The sequence below is a fragment of the Amphiura filiformis genome, chromosome 12, assembly GCF_039555335.1.
Source record: "Amphiura filiformis chromosome 12, Afil_fr2py, whole genome shotgun sequence".
Taxonomy (NCBI): domain Eukaryota; kingdom Metazoa; phylum Echinodermata; class Ophiuroidea; order Amphilepidida; family Amphiuridae; genus Amphiura; species Amphiura filiformis.
In genome coordinates this window covers 46,011,137-46,028,644 of record NC_092639.1, presented here as the reverse complement: position 1 = coordinate 46,028,644, position 17,508 = coordinate 46,011,137, and the positions used below count along the sequence as shown (strand labels likewise).

Sequence of the window (17,508 nt, the reverse complement as noted above, 5' to 3'; positions counted from 1 at the left end):
GACCTGATTTTTATTTTATTTTTTATTCTTTTTTTAATTTTGATCAACTTCACTAAAAATGGTTGAAATTTGAGCAAAAATCAGGCCTTTTTATGATTTTTTTGCACATTTTACAAAGTTGGTCAAATTTCAAGGTCCCTGATATTTATATGTAGCTTATTAATAAAAAAAGATTTTACTGAAATATTTTGTTATGTTGCCCGAAGTGTCAAAAAATAGGTTTGGGGATTTTCTCCAAAACTGAGCATTTTTTGCCAAAATTTGAACTCACAGAAAGACTTGTCAAGTCTTTGCCAATATATATAGTTTTACATAATTTAGACCAACAATTTCATGAGTTATGAAGCCCAAAGGTTTCCATAATTCAAGGGTTAACCAACCAAAATAAATAATTTTTTTTTACAAAAGCATTTTTTTGTTATTTTCCCGAAAAAAATTGGGTAAAAAAAAAGGGTTGTTTGGAATTTTCTCCAAAACTGAGCATTTTGCCCAAATTTGACCTCACAGATGGATTCATCAAGTATTTACCATTCTAAATATGTATACTTTTATCTACTTTAGACCAACAATTGAGTAGTTATGAGGTCCAAAAGTGTCCATAATTTCAGGGTTAAGACCAACCTTAACAATTGATCCTGGGGTTAAAAACAACCTTAACAATATTATTGATGGGGTTGTTTTTATTATATCTCTATAGGTGTAAAGTTATATCAAAAATCCTACACGTACTTGTGGCAACAGTTATTGGCGTGTAAGTAACACTTGATGAGAATGGTATAATTGTAACCTCAAACCGGGAGGCAGAATCCAAGTTGCCAACACAGCATTGGTGGTAGTCCGCCGCTACGATGGTCTGGATATTTTGGTTTGTAATCGCGTCTTTAATCTGAATCAAGTAATTCGGTACTGAACCGTCGTTGGTTGTAGCCACAGACCACCTGAAGCAGATGATGGAATCAGAGCATTCATCCAAGACCAGATAGGGCGCAGTTGGTGCTGGATCTGTGAGTGACAATATATATTCAGTAAATTAGCTAGTTGAGTGCTAAATATTTGAAAAAAATAGTAAGGAACTTTGACTCGTTTGTAAAAAAAAAAAAATAAATTTGTCATTACACACTCCCCTGTGGCAGATTTATCCTAAGCTTCCACAGATGGAGTATGTGTTTCAATAGAATAGTAAATTAGCCAGTTGAGTGCTAAATATTTTGAAAAAAATAGTAAGGAACTTTGACTTTGATTTGACTAAAACACCTGTCTGGGACGTGTGTTAGTGCAGACCTATTGAAACTGTGTTAAATATAACAATGACATGCCATGAACGATTGTACGTCGGTGGTGGTGTATGTCGCTGCAAATTGCAGTTTTATATGCATGCGGCATGAAAAATTGTAGTTTTGGGTCAAGATTTTTGATATTAACTAAATTCTGTACATAATCATACAATTCAATTTTGTGCCTGTTGGAAGGAAACTTATTTTGATAGATTTTAATAGATTGTGAATTCTTTTATTTTAAATATCATGGGACACATGAAAATTTATAAATAACCTTAATTGAATCAAAATAGTGAAAATACACCCTCTCTGATCAGTTTTCCCCACATTTTTTAAACTAGTCTGCTCCTGGAACACACAAAAGTGCTTATCACAAGTATTTTAATAATCTTATCTTATCCTCATGGGCATCACTGTCTTTCTTACAGTGCCTCTGGTTGGTTAATTACATGATATAATCATCTGAGTAACCAATCGAGATACAGCTTTTGGATCTCTAAGGCACTTTTAACATTGATCCCTTCAGCCCTACTGGGCATTCTTACCATATCTCTGATTGGCTCAATAGATAATATAGCCCTTTTAATAACCTATCAAAATAGTTGGTAGTTAAAGTGGGTTTTGTTTCCTACCTGTGGTTGCAGTACCAACTTCTCGTGTACTAAGTGTATTGTATGCAGCGTTGCCAATGTAAGTAAATACAGACACTTCATATTCAGTGTTTGGTTCCAGATCACAGATTCTATACTCCGTCCTCCAACGTCCTACCGTTTCCCAACATGTTGGGCAAGGGTTGGTATCGATGGTTCTTTTCCACTCAATGTGAAAACCGTGAATCTGTCCAAAGAGGAGAATCCCACTCTACTGCCACACAATCATCACTGCATTTTTCTGGTTCGGTAGTGCACAGCTCATTGATGTTACCAGATTCCGCAGGTACTAATAATAAACATCAGAGAAATAATTCAAAGTCAATGTAATACCAGTAAGTAGGCGCCATTGAAATGGAAAGGGTCTAGAAACATTTCCTTCAGCATTTGGCTATTCCAGTTGAAATCCATACACCCCTTAAGGAAGACATGACTTTAACATCTCACTCAAGGAGTGTGAATTTCAAATGGAGTCACCCATTCAGGTAACCCCATTTGAAATTCACACCCCTGTGTGGAAGATTAAGGTAATATGTCTTCCATAGGGGGTGTATGGATTTCAACTGGAGAATATAATTTTTGTTTACAAGCTGGCAACCCCTTAGTATAATTATTTCACTTGGTATAAAATCAGGTGCTGCCCAAACTGCAGATTTAATTTGGGGCATTGTACCCAAAGATGACGAAATGCCCTTTTGTCCACATCCTCATCCCCCACTTTTCTCAAAAAAAGTTGAGATTTTTATTCCACTGGAAACCTCTGGCTACATAATGTTTATGTACCAAATATTTCTTGCAGATTAATTCGTTTAGCAAAAATATCACCAAGTTTGAATTTTGTTCTGGTATACCAGAACAAAATTACAACAGTGGCCTATGGAGCCATGTAATACACTAAATCATGCATAACTCGCAAATGCAAAATCGGAATCAACTGAAATTTTGGGAATAAGCTTTTTTCGTGGATATCTACTGAAAAATGTCATAAAAAGATGATGCTAGGATCACAAAATCCTCCTTTAAATGTTGCTTTTTAGGTAGTTTGTGGTTACCTATGCCCAGAAATCATAATTTTTAAACATTTGAGTCTTCTACAAATTTATTCAATAATTTGTACCTTGGTGAACTCAGGTAGTGTACTGGTTAGACTCTGGACTGGTAATCCAGTGACCGGGGTTCAATCCCTACTGAGCCCTGATTTTTCTCTCTCAAAATTTTCATATGTCAGTTTGCTCAAGCCCCAAACACATAATTTAATATATTAATTTGTGTCTCGCATTGTCTTACGCCCTGCTCAGGGTTCGATTTTTGCCAGCAAAAACCTGTTTTTACCGGAAAAGTGGCAAAAACTGGCAAAAACCTGTTTTTGCCAGTTTTTACCTGGTTTAAACCGGCAAAAATGGCAAAAACTCACATAGAGTCAGTCAAGTATTAAAAGTAACACAGAAAGCTCATAAACAGTAACACACAACGTTTAATGAATCATTTAACATATTTTTTGTCTCATCAAGTCCTTAAAATGAATTTTGATATGAAACATATGCACTAAGTGCACTAGTGAGCAACGAAAATCCATACATTTAGTTTCTTAAAATGTACCTTATAATTACCAAATCTTGCCGTAGGAAATTATTTTTGTGACTTAAAAATTTGTTTTGAGATTAAAAAAGTGAAAAATTCATCAGTTTTATAGTTTTTGCCATTTTTCCCAGCAAAAACTGACAAAAACGGTTAAAACCACGGTTTTTTCCACCTGCGGCAAAAACTTAGGTCTTTTTGGGACAAAAATCCATATCTTCAATATGAAAGGTCAAAATTTTCAATTGATCGTCGGCTTTTCCTCCCAGCTACATACACTTTAAGAATTTATCATTAGATTTATAAAATTTACTTCGGGACTGTTATATATCAAAATGTGGAAAATATCAAATTTTAATAATTTGTCATAAAATTTGTATATCATGAATTTCAAAAAATGAAAGTTATTTGATATTAGAAAGACATTCTTCGTATTCAGAATGCAATTTGATATGTCTGATGAGCTCTCATGTCCCACAAATCCCTTAACACATTAACCAACTCACCCTCCCTCTGTGGATGATTCAGGTTGAACCTTACTCAAAGGATGTATGAAATTCAAATGGAGCTGCTTAAATAAAGTTAAATGACAAATGAAATTTGTGCATTTAATCACAGATTAAGATTGAAGAGGCGATAAAACTTTCTTGGTAGTCAATTGGCTGGTTTAAGTGGCTGTTATTTTCCACTGGCATTATTGATTGAATTGGCTTATATGGGTTTTCAAATCATTCTTATGTGTGCTGTTGATGAGTGAAGTCATATCTAACTTAAAAAATTTTGAGTGTTATTTGTTTTCTGTGTCCCGAGTACAATCTTGAATTATGTGCTCATTCCATTTGAAATTCATACTCCTTCTGTGGAAGATATTTCTAAAATCTTTCACTGGGGAGTGTGGATTTTAAATGGAAAAGTGCATTTTGTGAGTGACATGGATTTCCTAAAATTTTCATGCTACCAAATATTTCTTTTTCCTACAGATCTTCCAGAAAATGTATAATTTTTGCAAAAATTACATGCAGCAAAAATTACGATTTTTCATATTGCAAAAGTATTTGGATAAAGAGAATAAAACAATAACAACTGGCTACATGAAAAGTTACAAAAATTATAAATATAAATTGTTCTTGCAGGGTATTTTGCTATAAAAAAAAAGACATATTTGGTTTAATTTTGTACCATTTGTTTTCTCAAGATGGTAATCATCTTCAACATTTTCTTAAATATATTGTGTGACCAAAGATACAAATTTTATTTTTGAGTATTTTGGGTCATATTGTCCTGAAGTTTCACACATTTTATTCTACATGTAGGAAATTATCAATTTACCTACTCAAAATAAAAGCTTTACAATCACTAGTAGCAGACTGAAAATGTAACACTGATAACAGTGGGTTTAGTGGTCCACTGTTAAGAGTTCCACTGGACCTTAACCAGTGCTGATGCAACTTCCACCCACAGTCGGTGGAAGTATTAAAATTTAGGGGGAGAAGAGCATATTTTTTTACCAATGTTACTGGGACATTTGTTTGCATGCAGGCCTAAATGAAGATAAATCTTGCTAATTGATAAGTCAGTGTCCACAAAGAGCTAAAAATTGAGCAATTTAACCCTATGTTGGCCTCAAACATGATATTGTTAGGGCTAAAATGTAAGGTGCACAGCGCAGTTATTACTTTTTTTTTCTATTAGGATTTTTAGGGAGAGCCCCCATGGAATAAATTAGTGTGGGGGAGACCCCAATGTTCACCCACTACTCTAAAATGTGAAAAAAATGCAGCATGGTTGCCAATCCGTGTTCATTTTTGCAGTTTTTTCTCAGGGTGCTCTGGTTTACCTCCTAAAATTGGACCTTGTCCCATATCCCTGTTCCGTCATATTCAGTTGGCAACCCTTTAATTTCTAGCATTTGAGCACTATTGGGCTTTGCCTGGCTTCAGCCAAATGTTATATAAAAAAATACAAATAATATGCAAATGAAGTTATTAAAATGCATAAATATGTAAATAACATGACATAAAATATACAACACCAGAGGTGATCACACTCTATCACCCTACCAAGTTAGAAGTTCATTGGTGATTGCATGTAATACTGGACTCAGGAATACTATATACTTACTAGTATATGCACAAACTCTTCCAATTTCATTGGTCGATCCGGATACAGTGGTTAAAACTCGTATGCAGAAGAAACGCCCTTGAGGAAGACCTGTCACTGTATGTTGTGTTTGTGAAGTAAATACTGGACTGTCTGCTGTTCCAATCTCAGGGGAATAGTATATCAGATAGCTGACTGCATTAGTCACTGACTCCCACGACACCGTAATTGAAGTACTGGTAACCTGGTCAAGTTGCAAGCCTGATATAGCTACAAATACAAGAAGAAATCAAAACATTGATGTAATATTACATATATACCATCCCACAGTCTTGGTTCCATCTCTGGATAAATACTTAGGGCTTAGTGGTGTCATGGTAACTGCCAGCAACAAAGTTATAGCGCTCCTGGAGCACTATGTGTCGACGAAAACTCAATTAATCTACAGACCATGCAACTTGTTTATTTTTTTTTATAATAGCTCTCATAATCCTCGACTGTTACATTTTGAATAGAAAAGTCCCTTCCAAATAATTATCAAGCTATGTAACGTGACTGTGGTGTCCATTATGATAGCTCCGCCCCATTCTCAATTCAAACATGGTAGGCACATAACATGCATGACCTACAATTCGGTCATAATTGTTCTAACACTTTAACATGGGTACTTCAAATATGCCCCATTCCCCCTGATCAATGTTGTTGGTTTTTTTTTTTTTGTTCGTGTACCCCTAGAAACATCAAACATTGATTGGTGGGGCAGGGGGAGGTTTGTAGTAGTAGGAAATGGTTCAGACTTCACGTCAAAGAAAGCAAAATTTTAATATGTCAAGTATATCAGAAATACGGTCTCAAACAGTCCTACTTTGACACAAGTGTTCGAACTACTTATCCGGGATTGTATTGGCGATGTCCAAAAAAAATCATCTAAAATTGTTTTTTGGCTCATATCTTTAAAAACGGAAGCAGGTATTACAACCAAATTTGGCACGTGTTATCACAATAATATGTTCTCCGTTTTATAAAATGGGCAGTATTAAATATTGAAAATTAAGGGAACGGTCAGTGAAAATGTATACCGGACCATAAAAAGCATGCAAATTCACATTCTAAAAAAATCCATGTGTAAATGCGCAAGAAGATGTTTTCAAATTCATATCCTGGTAAGTCCTGGTGATCATAAGGATGAATACTAGTAAACATGGTAAATGTATAGTCCACGATTTAGGGATAAATCACAGGAAAATATGAATGATCTTCGTGAAACAACATATTAACTTATAGCACAACAAACGGAGTATAGGGGAATCTGCCTGAAATACTAAGAAGACAAAATAAACTGCGCATAATAGTGACATTTTGCAAAAAAGAGTCTGACAACAGTTGGTCTGCAAAGTTATTTGAAAGAAATATTTATAACAATTAATAAACAGGAAAAATAAATTACTTGGAATGATTCAACCTGCCCCGTTAACTGCATATCAAGAGCACTCTAACCGATTGAGCTTCTGAAGGCCAGTGGTTTTAGTTCGGTTTTGTTCATTGAGAAGTGTCATGTTATTTAAATTGACAATATTGCGCTAAAAACTTGAATTTCTGAAATGATCATATCGGTAATCCATATTGTTGTGAAAATATTGTGTCGATTTATACACCATAAACAAATAAATTAACGATACACCACCATATTCATAGAATAATAGAAATCACTATGATCAAATCTTTAACAGTAGCGGATTATCGATGGTATGCATTGATTTGCGTATGGTGTAACGTTGGCTTATCGTCATGTGCGCATCCTAAAATACAAAGTCCATACAATATATTTAAATTTCACGATTAGTCTTAGTTTTGGAACGAGACTGAGAGTGATTGTGAAAATTCTTTATGATGCGTTAACTCACATACGGATTTGTTGTATGTTTGAATGATAAATAAATTAATAATTATGTATGCCCAGACATACGTATGATAATTATGTATGATAATTATGTATGATGATGATGATGATGATGATGATGATGATGATGATGATGATGATGATGATGATGAATCGTACATTTACATTTACACATAAAATTGCTTTGACAATAAAATAATCAAAAGTAAATGGATATATTTTTACATTTTTTGTTCATTTTAATGATGAGTCATTAAGTAACTTTGTCTGAATAAGATGTATTAATATTTTGGATTTTGACATTTACATCAAATTTACATCAAATTTCTTGAAAATTCAAGTTGATTGTTTTGTTTTTCACTTTAATATTTGAATTGAGGATAAATTCACAAAACACATTGCTCAGGGTGTCGCCTCCTCTCCGAATCTCTAGCTTTCTGTTTATAAAAAAAAATCTTGTACATTTATATCTTTGTTTTATTGCTGTAAACGGCTTTGTGATCGCTTGATGTATTGCGCTATATAAAAATAAAATATTATTATTATATGGGTCGAAATGATTGTACTTGACTGCTCACGAACCAAAAACGTACAGGTTGTGTAGTGGTTTGCTATCTACTGAAGATAAACCCTGCTATCTACTGAAGATAAATCTTGCCTCTGCGGTAATTCACTTCTAGTGGCTCAATCAGTGATCAATTTAGCACAAAGTTTCGTATTTAATATCAAATATTTATTAAATTGTTCACAATTGAAATATATTTGCAATGAAAATGATTTCTTTTTAACACTTAATATCAAAATGTGTTCTTTTCTTATTAAGTACCTAATTTACATTCAGAAAACCTATAATATTCAATATTTATATTGACCGATCCCTAAAAAATGAAGATCCCCCATAGAAAATATTTTTGTGTATATAAAGTTCTTACTTTCAGGAATAATATCTGAAAAAGTCATTAAATTCTATTAAATCATTTTAAATTGGCAGGCAAAACACTCTTTAAAATTGAACAGTTTTCACATAGGTTTACATGGTGTGCTACAAATTTTCATTGACCGTTCCCTTAATTTAATCAATATCATGCTGTCCAATTCAGAAAATATGACACATATTATTGTGATAAAGTGTGCCAAATTTGGTTGTAATACCTGCTTCGGGTTTAAAGATATGAGCCAAAAACCAATTTTAGATGTTATATTTTTGACATCGCAAATACAATCCCGGTCATAATTGTTTGAACACTTTAACATGGGTACTTCAAATATGCCCCCATTCCCCCGATCAATGTTGTTGGTTGTTTTTTTGGTCATGAACCCCTAGAAACATCCAACATTGATTGGTGGGGCAGGGGGAGGTTTGTAGTAGTAGGAAATGGTTCAGACTTCACGTCAAAGAAAGCAAAATTTTAATATGTCAAGTATATCAGAAATACAGTCTCAAACAGTCCTACTTTGACACAAGTGTTCAAACTACTTATGTCCGGGATTGTAGTTCTATTGTCATTTTGCGTGCGCATTGGTTATGATCAATAGACTATTAATGAAAACCACTTCAAATATCGCCTTGCTTGCTGAGATCTACATTGATTGGTCAGGCTAAGTAGCCACTTACACAAACGGCAAGACAGTGAGACCACAGTGAGATATATAGAAAACTTGTCTGACCCACGATCGGTGAAAGTGAATTCCCACAAAATGCTGGGAAGTGGAAGGGAAATTGTCTACAGATTGGGAGGGTCCATGTATCGGGTTTATTTAAGGGGTACTACACCCCTCGATAAATTTGTGTCTATTTTTGCATTTTCTCAAAAACTAATAACACAGTGGTAACAAAAGTTATGTATATTATAGGGGCAAGGATTCCAATTACTACACTGGAATTTCAGTGACCCAAGACAAGCGGTTCGTTATTTATAATAAGAAATTAGGTACCGCTAGGATGTACCTCATTTCCTATCATATATACTCAACCGCTTGTCTTGAGTCACTGAAATTTCCGTGTAGTAATTGGGATCCTTGCCCCAATAATCTACATAACTTTTGTTACCAGTGTGTTACTATTTTTTGAGAAAAATGAAAAAATAATCACAAATTTACCACAGGGGTGTAGTACCCCTTAATGTTATGTAATCAACATTACCAGACGTTCTCCATAGACCCGAGGGAGGGTCTAATATACATACTGACTGTGAGCAGAGTTTTCTTTAAGCATTTTACTGAAGGGCTATATTCAATTTTTGAAACATTTTAATTGTGAATATTTCCTCTCAAGGGCTATAACACATTGCCCTGAGAGTAATATTTTTGTTTTGGAAGACTTTAAAGAATATATGTCTCAATTTCACTGAATAAAATTAATCCCATGATATCATTATCATAATAACAAAGATAAATTTCTTCGTCTTTTTGGCGACATTCAAATGATTCAATGCCTATATGAAGGCAGATGTAGACCGAGATCACCCCAGATGAAAATAACGGGTATTTCTATATCAAATCATGGACTACTTGAATGCATACGTTTGTAAGATTTTGTACGCTCAGGACTTTGCATTTGAAATTGACCAATCAGAGGCAATGTTAGATCAGCAGGTAGTGGTCAGGGGGTTAAGCCAGACTGTGAGCAAGAAATACTATATTTGTGAGATATGAATACATTGAACATTTTAAGTTAGCAACATTTGTTTTATTGCAAAAGTTTGTCATCTTCATGACATTTTATGTCAACTTTCGTTTTTTTAGCACGGGAAAGCAAAACCCAGGGCCAGTCAATATTAAAACTGTACAGTAAGCAAGCATCTCATGCTCTTCTTCTTGAATACTAATTCTATTTCCTCCCTCCCTACCTCCCTCCATCATAAAGAACCCTAGTTCAACTCTTCCATGATTCCTTACCAGTTTGTACAGTGACAGTTGCCGGTGAACTTTCAGCATAAGCTTCAGCACTGCTTGAAACAGAGTACACAGAGAACACATACTGCGAGCCCGACATCAAGTCACCAATCGTTACAAAGGTATTACCGCACACCGAGCCATATTCATAGAGTTGTCCGTCAGGGCCTGTGTATGTGATGCGGTAACAAATCGCTCCAGCTCCAGCTGTCCACTGTAATTGCACTGCATCAGCTGATGCCGTTCCGACAATCTCCAATCCAGTTGGTTCTCCAGGCACTATGGAAAAATGAATTTATGATATTGTCAGCATCTACTTTAGAGCAAGTTTTCTGCCTCAGTTTCAGAATATTCAGTACATAAAAAGATGGTTTGACACAAATTTCCTATTTTTTGAAGAAGTCTGGTGAACTTAGTAAATGAGTCAGCAATAAGTCACCTGCCACATTTATTAAGTCAAATTTGGTAGAGAGGGTAGCAAATCAACAAACCAAAATATCCATGAAGTCCTATGAACAGAATTCATTGTGTGAATGGGCTATTCCAATTGAAATCCACACTACCCCTGTGGAAGATTTTGGAAATATCTTCCATAGAGGGAGTATGTTTTTCAAATGTAATTGGTCAGGGTTAATCATTTTAATCGTCTTCCACAACTGCAGGGAGTATTTCAAATGGAAGTTCCCCAAATGTCTATTCTATTTGAAACTCATACTCCCTCTGTGGAAGACTTTAGCTAAATCTTCCCCATTCCAATGGAATAGCCCAATAAGAAAGTTGTATGTGCAATGGCTGCCTCATGTTAGATTTTGAAATTACATTTGCAGAGCAATCAAAAAACTTGACAAAAATGTTAACATCACTACGACATGAGTTTAAGATTGTTCATAACATGATCAAAGTTGGTCTCTGGAGCATCACAAGTCCCACTGCCTCCCAGTGGCGTAGCCAACACTTTTTTCAGAGGGTGGATTAGGGAGGCAAGGCAACTTTAATGGGGGAAAACTTTGACCAAAATGGTCAAAAATGGGCTAAAAAGAGGCCAGCAAGCATCCTACCGGGGGGAAGCTACATAATTTAAATGGCGAAAGGCAACTATTACACATATACGACTACATAGGGTGGTTAGCTATGGAACCAAACTACATATGTTTATATTGCTTCATTGAACGATTCCATTTGAAAACCCATACACCCCCTATGGAAGACATGACCTTAATCTACCAAACAGGGAGAGTCACCCATTCACGTAGCCCCATTTGAAATTCATACTCCCTGTGTGGAAGATTATGATCATAACTTCCATAGAGCCAATCCATGTCAACTCCAGGGATGTGCACCGCAGCACCTCTTCAATTTTTTCCTTTTTCTGTGTGGTGGTAGATATTGATGAGAAAGTAAAATTATGAAAATTTGAGCTTCATACTTCATTTCGTTTTCCCGTGGCATCAATTTGAAATTTAGGGGGATCAGCGTAAAAAATGTGTCGCAACGCGAAAGACGATGTTTGGAGGTCCATAAATGTATAAAGGGAATCCCATTCAACTTATGTATCCTGGGGTACATGTATGTATCCTGGGGTACTTTTTTGTGTAGAATTTAAATCTGGCATCAGAGTAACTCCTTTACTTTAAAAGATATAGGGCCCTCAAAATGTAACTTCGTCCATCCAGGACCAACATCAGAGTAACTCCTTTACTTTAAAAGATATATGGCCCTCAAAATGCAACCGTCCATCCAGGACCAGAATCAGAACTGCAAAAGTAAAAATAATTTTATTGTCCATTTTTTTGCCAGTGAAAGCCTTTTCGTAGGACATTACTCTTATCCCATATCGAGCCTATTAGAATACTTTTAGCTGACATATTACCCATGCAAAACCCCAATTGTACATTTGTGTACATTTTGACCCCCCCTGAAAACCAATGTCAGACATTTTGCCCCACCATCAACTTCAGGTGTGTTGAAAATATGTTCTTGGACAACATGTCTGAGAGATAGTGGCTTGAGGTCTTGATGACTTTGCTTTAAAAACATCAATTAGGTTTGTCTAACTCCATACTTCATACATATGAGTCATTCCATGCCATATCAATAAATGGGTTTGCTGGTCAGTGGTCATCCCCTCAGATTTTGCTGAAAATCGTTTCTAGCATACCTCTATGAGCATAATGAACACATGGAAAAATGAATGCTCAACTCCAAGCGGTTTTGGAGATATGGCTTGTCAAAATTTGACCCAGACCCCCACTTTTTGCTCTCTCGAGTCGCATCGTTGAATTAGTCACGTTTTGGGACACTCATATTTTGACTTTGCAAAAAAGATATTAAGCTGAAAAGTATAACCTAGGGTGACTTTTACCCAGAGAAGTTAATGGTCTCTCAAAACCTCTTTTCGTTTTGTTTTTGACAAAGAAAATTTTAACAAAACGAAACAAGGTTTTGAGAGACCCATACCTTCTTAAGTAGATAAGATACACTCTTTCTGAGGCCAGATTCTGTTTTTCTGGGTAAAAGTCACCCCAGTTAGAACTTTTCGGCATAATATCTTTTTTTGCAAAGTCAAAATATGAGTGTCCCAAAACGCTACTAATTCAACGACATCAAACACCACTTGAAAAAAAATTGTATTACCTGCGTTCTCCTCACTAATATTTATGACATGATGCAGGCTGGTAATATTTTCGGTATTATCTCTGTAATCCTAACATGCACGCGAGTATGCGCAACAAAACTTAAGCGATATTCTGAGACACGCATGCGTCACACATGGCATGGCTACACAAAGACCACCAATATCAAAAGCAATGAAAAAATGTGCCTGCTTTCCAGTAAGCGTAAATTCCTATGTAAAACTTCAGAAGGTAATAAAATCGTTACCCCCTGTTTGATCTCACAAAATTCGGGAAAATATCTACGGTCTGGAATGGAATATGGCACCAGAACGTAGATATTTGTGACATGATCAAGGGGAATGAGTCGGATGTCGCTAATATTGTTTTTGAGATATTGGCAAAAACAGTGCTCAAATTCTTTTGTTTTATATTGTTTTTAGCCATTGCTAAATTGCTCATAACTTGGTAACCAAATCTCTAATGGGGTTTGCATCAAAATGTAGCATTTGTAAACTGGTAGAAAATGATGCAAAAAACTTCTTAATTGAAAATTGCTGACATGTGACTCATTCCCCTTGATCATGTCATATTTTGCCGATTTTGTGAACAAACAGGGGGTAACAAATAGTATATCCAAATACTTACATGTGCGAGTATTTCTCATGGTTACTACTGATGGACTTAAGCCCCTTGTGGTCACTTCTATTTTGTAACGACTACCGGGATCCAAATTCATAAAGGAACCGCGGGCTTCATTGGCCGGCACATTGTTGTCGGTGGCTTCAATGTTGTTGTTTTGATCACGAAGTGATATAATATATCCAGTGGCTCCAGTAGTACTGCAAAACGTGAATTCAATGCTTGTGGATGTACGACGGAGGATACTGATGTAGCCATCACTGTCACAAACTGAAGACAAAAACACAAGATGTATGATAAGAAAGAGTACCTACATGTAGCACCAAAAGGCACTTAAGGGGGTTCAAACGATGTTTCTGGAAAACAGAAACTGAATTTAGAACCATTTGAATAGATTGAATAAGTTAAGCTAAATACACTGAGCAAAATAGTTTTTGTTTGAAGGAAATCGGACATACGGTTGTCAAGATATGCATGTTTTTAGTTTCTTTGTATTCTATTGTTTTTGCCAATATATTGATGAAGTTAATGAGGAAAATTGGCAAAATGTGCTCATGAATATTCATGTTTGCCAATATTATACCAATATCTTATGAATAAACCTTCATACTACTTTTATTTTAAATGATTTTGACATGAAACTTTGCCAATGTGTTTCTATGGCCTAAAACATTACCATGTGATTTTCCCGCCCATCTAATTTGCATATTTGCATAATTAATTAGCATTATACTTATTAGCATTACACTATTTTACTAATTTCTTGAAAAAGAGCCAAAAACATGCATTTTCCACATGTTTTCTGACAATCGAGTCACAAAAATCACTGACTTGGAACAAGTCAAAGCATTCAAAATCTTGAGTATATGCCTAAATTTTACTCTAATTTTCACTTTTTTGTGTGTGTGTTACTTTAATTAAATGGTTTGTTATAAGAATGAAACATGTATGGTCTTATTCATTCGATTCCTAAAAAATGGAAGGATATTATTCATAAAGAGGGTTTATGTAGACCTGGTCAAACAGAGTATGGTGTTAAACTGCCTTGGGTTTATCTCTATAAAGAAGGTAAAATCAAATGATATTTGGGTCACTCTCATCAGTGATAGCAAAAAATAATTAATCTGACAAAAAATGTGAATTTAGGGAGGCTAAACTTGCCAGTTTACAAAACATTACATTTTTTCTTGCATATTTAATGACCCTGTGACACAACGCGCAATTACAGAAATGTTTTATTTTTTATTTTTTGACAAATTGGGTATGCAGTTAGTGTGTATACAAAGTTTCAGACCTCTCTCTCATTTTATAAAGAAGGCACAGACTCCCAAAGATGAAATTTATTTAAAGGGCAACTTTTGGGTCCAAATTTAGGCCCCCCTATTCCAACTTTAAATGGCTGCCACAGAAAATCCGTAAGAGCTACAGACCTCAAATTTGCAGTTTTTTAATATTTTTACAGGTACACCATATGACTAAAATATAAAGCAAATCTGAGGGGGTCAGGTGGGGCGCCTCCTTGATTTCATATGGAGTGACCCATTTATGTATGGTTTAGAGATAAAGTCAAGGTCGAACCTGTAGGTCAGTACCATTTAAGAGAGTGAATGGTATGTCTGATGACCAATGTTATAATTTATTTATTATGCCATTCAAAGTCACATTAGATACAAAACTCCGCTGGTTCCAGTACAGGGTTATTCATAATATTTTGGATAATAATGTTTGGTTGAAAAAAGTGGGCCTTATCAATAGTGACCTTTGTAATTTCTGTAAAAAAGAAAAAGAAACTGTGCTCCATATGTTTGTTGAGTGTGACAAGGTCGTAGAATTCTGGCATCAAGTCCAGACCCAGTATAATATTGTAAGTGGTATTGATATGTTTGAGAAGTGTTATGGTATACTGGATTTCAAGAATGCCAATGTTTATGTCATAAATCATATTCTTATTATGGTTAAGAGATACATTTATAAATGCAGAATTGATCAGACTGACTTATCACTTGCGGTTTTAAAGAAAATGATTAACAACACTTTTGATATGGAATATTATTGTGCGCAAAGAAAGTCTGCGCTTGAGTTTCATTATAAAAAGTGGGACTTTTTCCTGCATTAGAAGATATGTCATGAATCATTGTATCATTGCTGTGTACAAGTAAGAGCATGACATACAAAGGTTATATACCATATTTTGTGTGTTGGTAAGGATGCTTTAATTATATACAATCCCAGGCCTGTGAGAATGTGTACGGATGTAAGTGAGTGCATGAGTGTGGAAAGAGTGCGAGTGTGTGATACTTTGGTTACGAGTGCATACGGGGTGTAAGAGTGTTACTGTGGAAAGTTGTGTTAATTTTATGATCCCTCGTATATCGTTTCTCAAAGTGTCATATGTATGTTATATTTTATTTTGTTATATTTTGCTGCATCTATATTTTCTCATACATGTATGTCAAAAAATATAAGGCTTCTGTATATTGATTGTTATTAGAAGTTCATATAAAATAAAGTTGGCAACCGGACAGCCTTTGCAAATACAAAAAAAGAAAAGAATGAAACATGTCTTGTCTAAAATTAGAATACATAAACTGAAATTAGTCTTAGTACAAGTCTTTGGGCTTGATTGTCGCATCATACGAAAAACACCCTAAAAACGCATGTTTTTGGCCCTTATTTCCAAAAAACGTCGATACAGTGAAATAGCTGGAGGACTACAAGTCCTGTGTAAACTTGTAAAACATTTTCTGCATCAGAAAAGCTACTAGAACGCCTCAGGACCCTTTTATAACCTACATCAATTTGTCTCTAATAATATAAACGCCCCTTACGAAAAACTTAGGTAAACCAGGTAAAAATAAGCGCCCACGCTAAATGACTTTGTTAAGCGCCCTGGGCGCTTATTGGAATGAATACGATAATAATTATAATAATAATAATATAGGTTTTTCCAGAGTATTTCACACTTATATCATTCATACTCATAAAAAGGACAGTTTAAATTCATCCTAAAAAATTGAAGTCTCACAAACGCAAAAGCAATTTCATTATTCGGTCATTGAATATCATATTTCTATCAGCATATTTCACATTTGTATAATTGATATTCGTCAAATCTGTGGTCCATTTCGTCTCACATGGCGATGGTTTGTGAATCGTAAAAGCAATTTCGTCTTTTGTCATTCATTTTAATACATATGTCATTTATATTTGTCAGGTGCTAAATGGATGTATAATATGCCTATTCAAAAGGACAGTGTTCGTTGGTTTTAGTTTATGTTGAAGTTCTTATTCTTAGTTGAAAAGGAAAGACTTAAATAATCATAAAATTGTATAAGAAAACACATAAAGATCATAAGAAGAATATAAAGAATAGAGTAACGTTAAAGAATTGAAAAAAAATACCGTATACATAGAACAATCTGAAGGAATATATAGTGGGCATTCCCAAGCAAACAGGACCATGACCCAAAACATCAACAATGCTCATCAGAACTTTAAAACTGCAAGTACTACAATTTGGTATCGAATGAAAGAGGTTAACATGCTCTTTAAATTAAGTCGTTGTACATGTTTAACATAAACTTTCTTAGAAAAACCTGTTTTTGGCCAAATTTGTACTTTTTTGAGTGAGATGAGACCTACATTTTGGATCTCTTTTGCACATATTCATTAATTTTTTATTACATGTTTTTTTTTTGCTTTTGTTTTATTGCCTTTCAAGTTTTTTTTTTAATTATTATTTTCTTATGTATATTGCTTTAGAACACCAGCAAAATAAAAATGAGTGGCACAAGTTGCCGTTTTTTCACAGCTGTCCCATAACATGTATACATTGCATATAGGCCTACATGAAA

The 17,508-nt window shown here is 34.8% G+C and overlaps 1 protein-coding gene across 1 annotated transcript in view; it reads right to left on the bottom strand.

The window, feature by feature from the left end:
* The window catches only part of LOC140166846 (fibronectin-like), a 69,991-nt gene that overhangs the window by 27,304 nt on the left and 25,179 nt on the right, over positions 1–17,508 (bottom strand). Inside the window, exons 7-11 of the mRNA XM_072190335.1 lie at positions 13,661–13,924; positions 10,404–10,679; positions 5,643–5,875; positions 1,910–2,114; positions 730–1,002 (exon numbers count right to left, since the gene is read on the bottom strand). Of these exons, the coding sequence (XP_072046436.1) occupies positions 730–1,002; positions 1,910–2,114; positions 5,643–5,875; positions 10,404–10,679; positions 13,661–13,924 (1,251 nt within the window). The remainder of the gene's footprint in view (positions 1–729; positions 1,003–1,909; positions 2,115–5,642; positions 5,876–10,403; positions 10,680–13,660; positions 13,925–17,508) is intronic.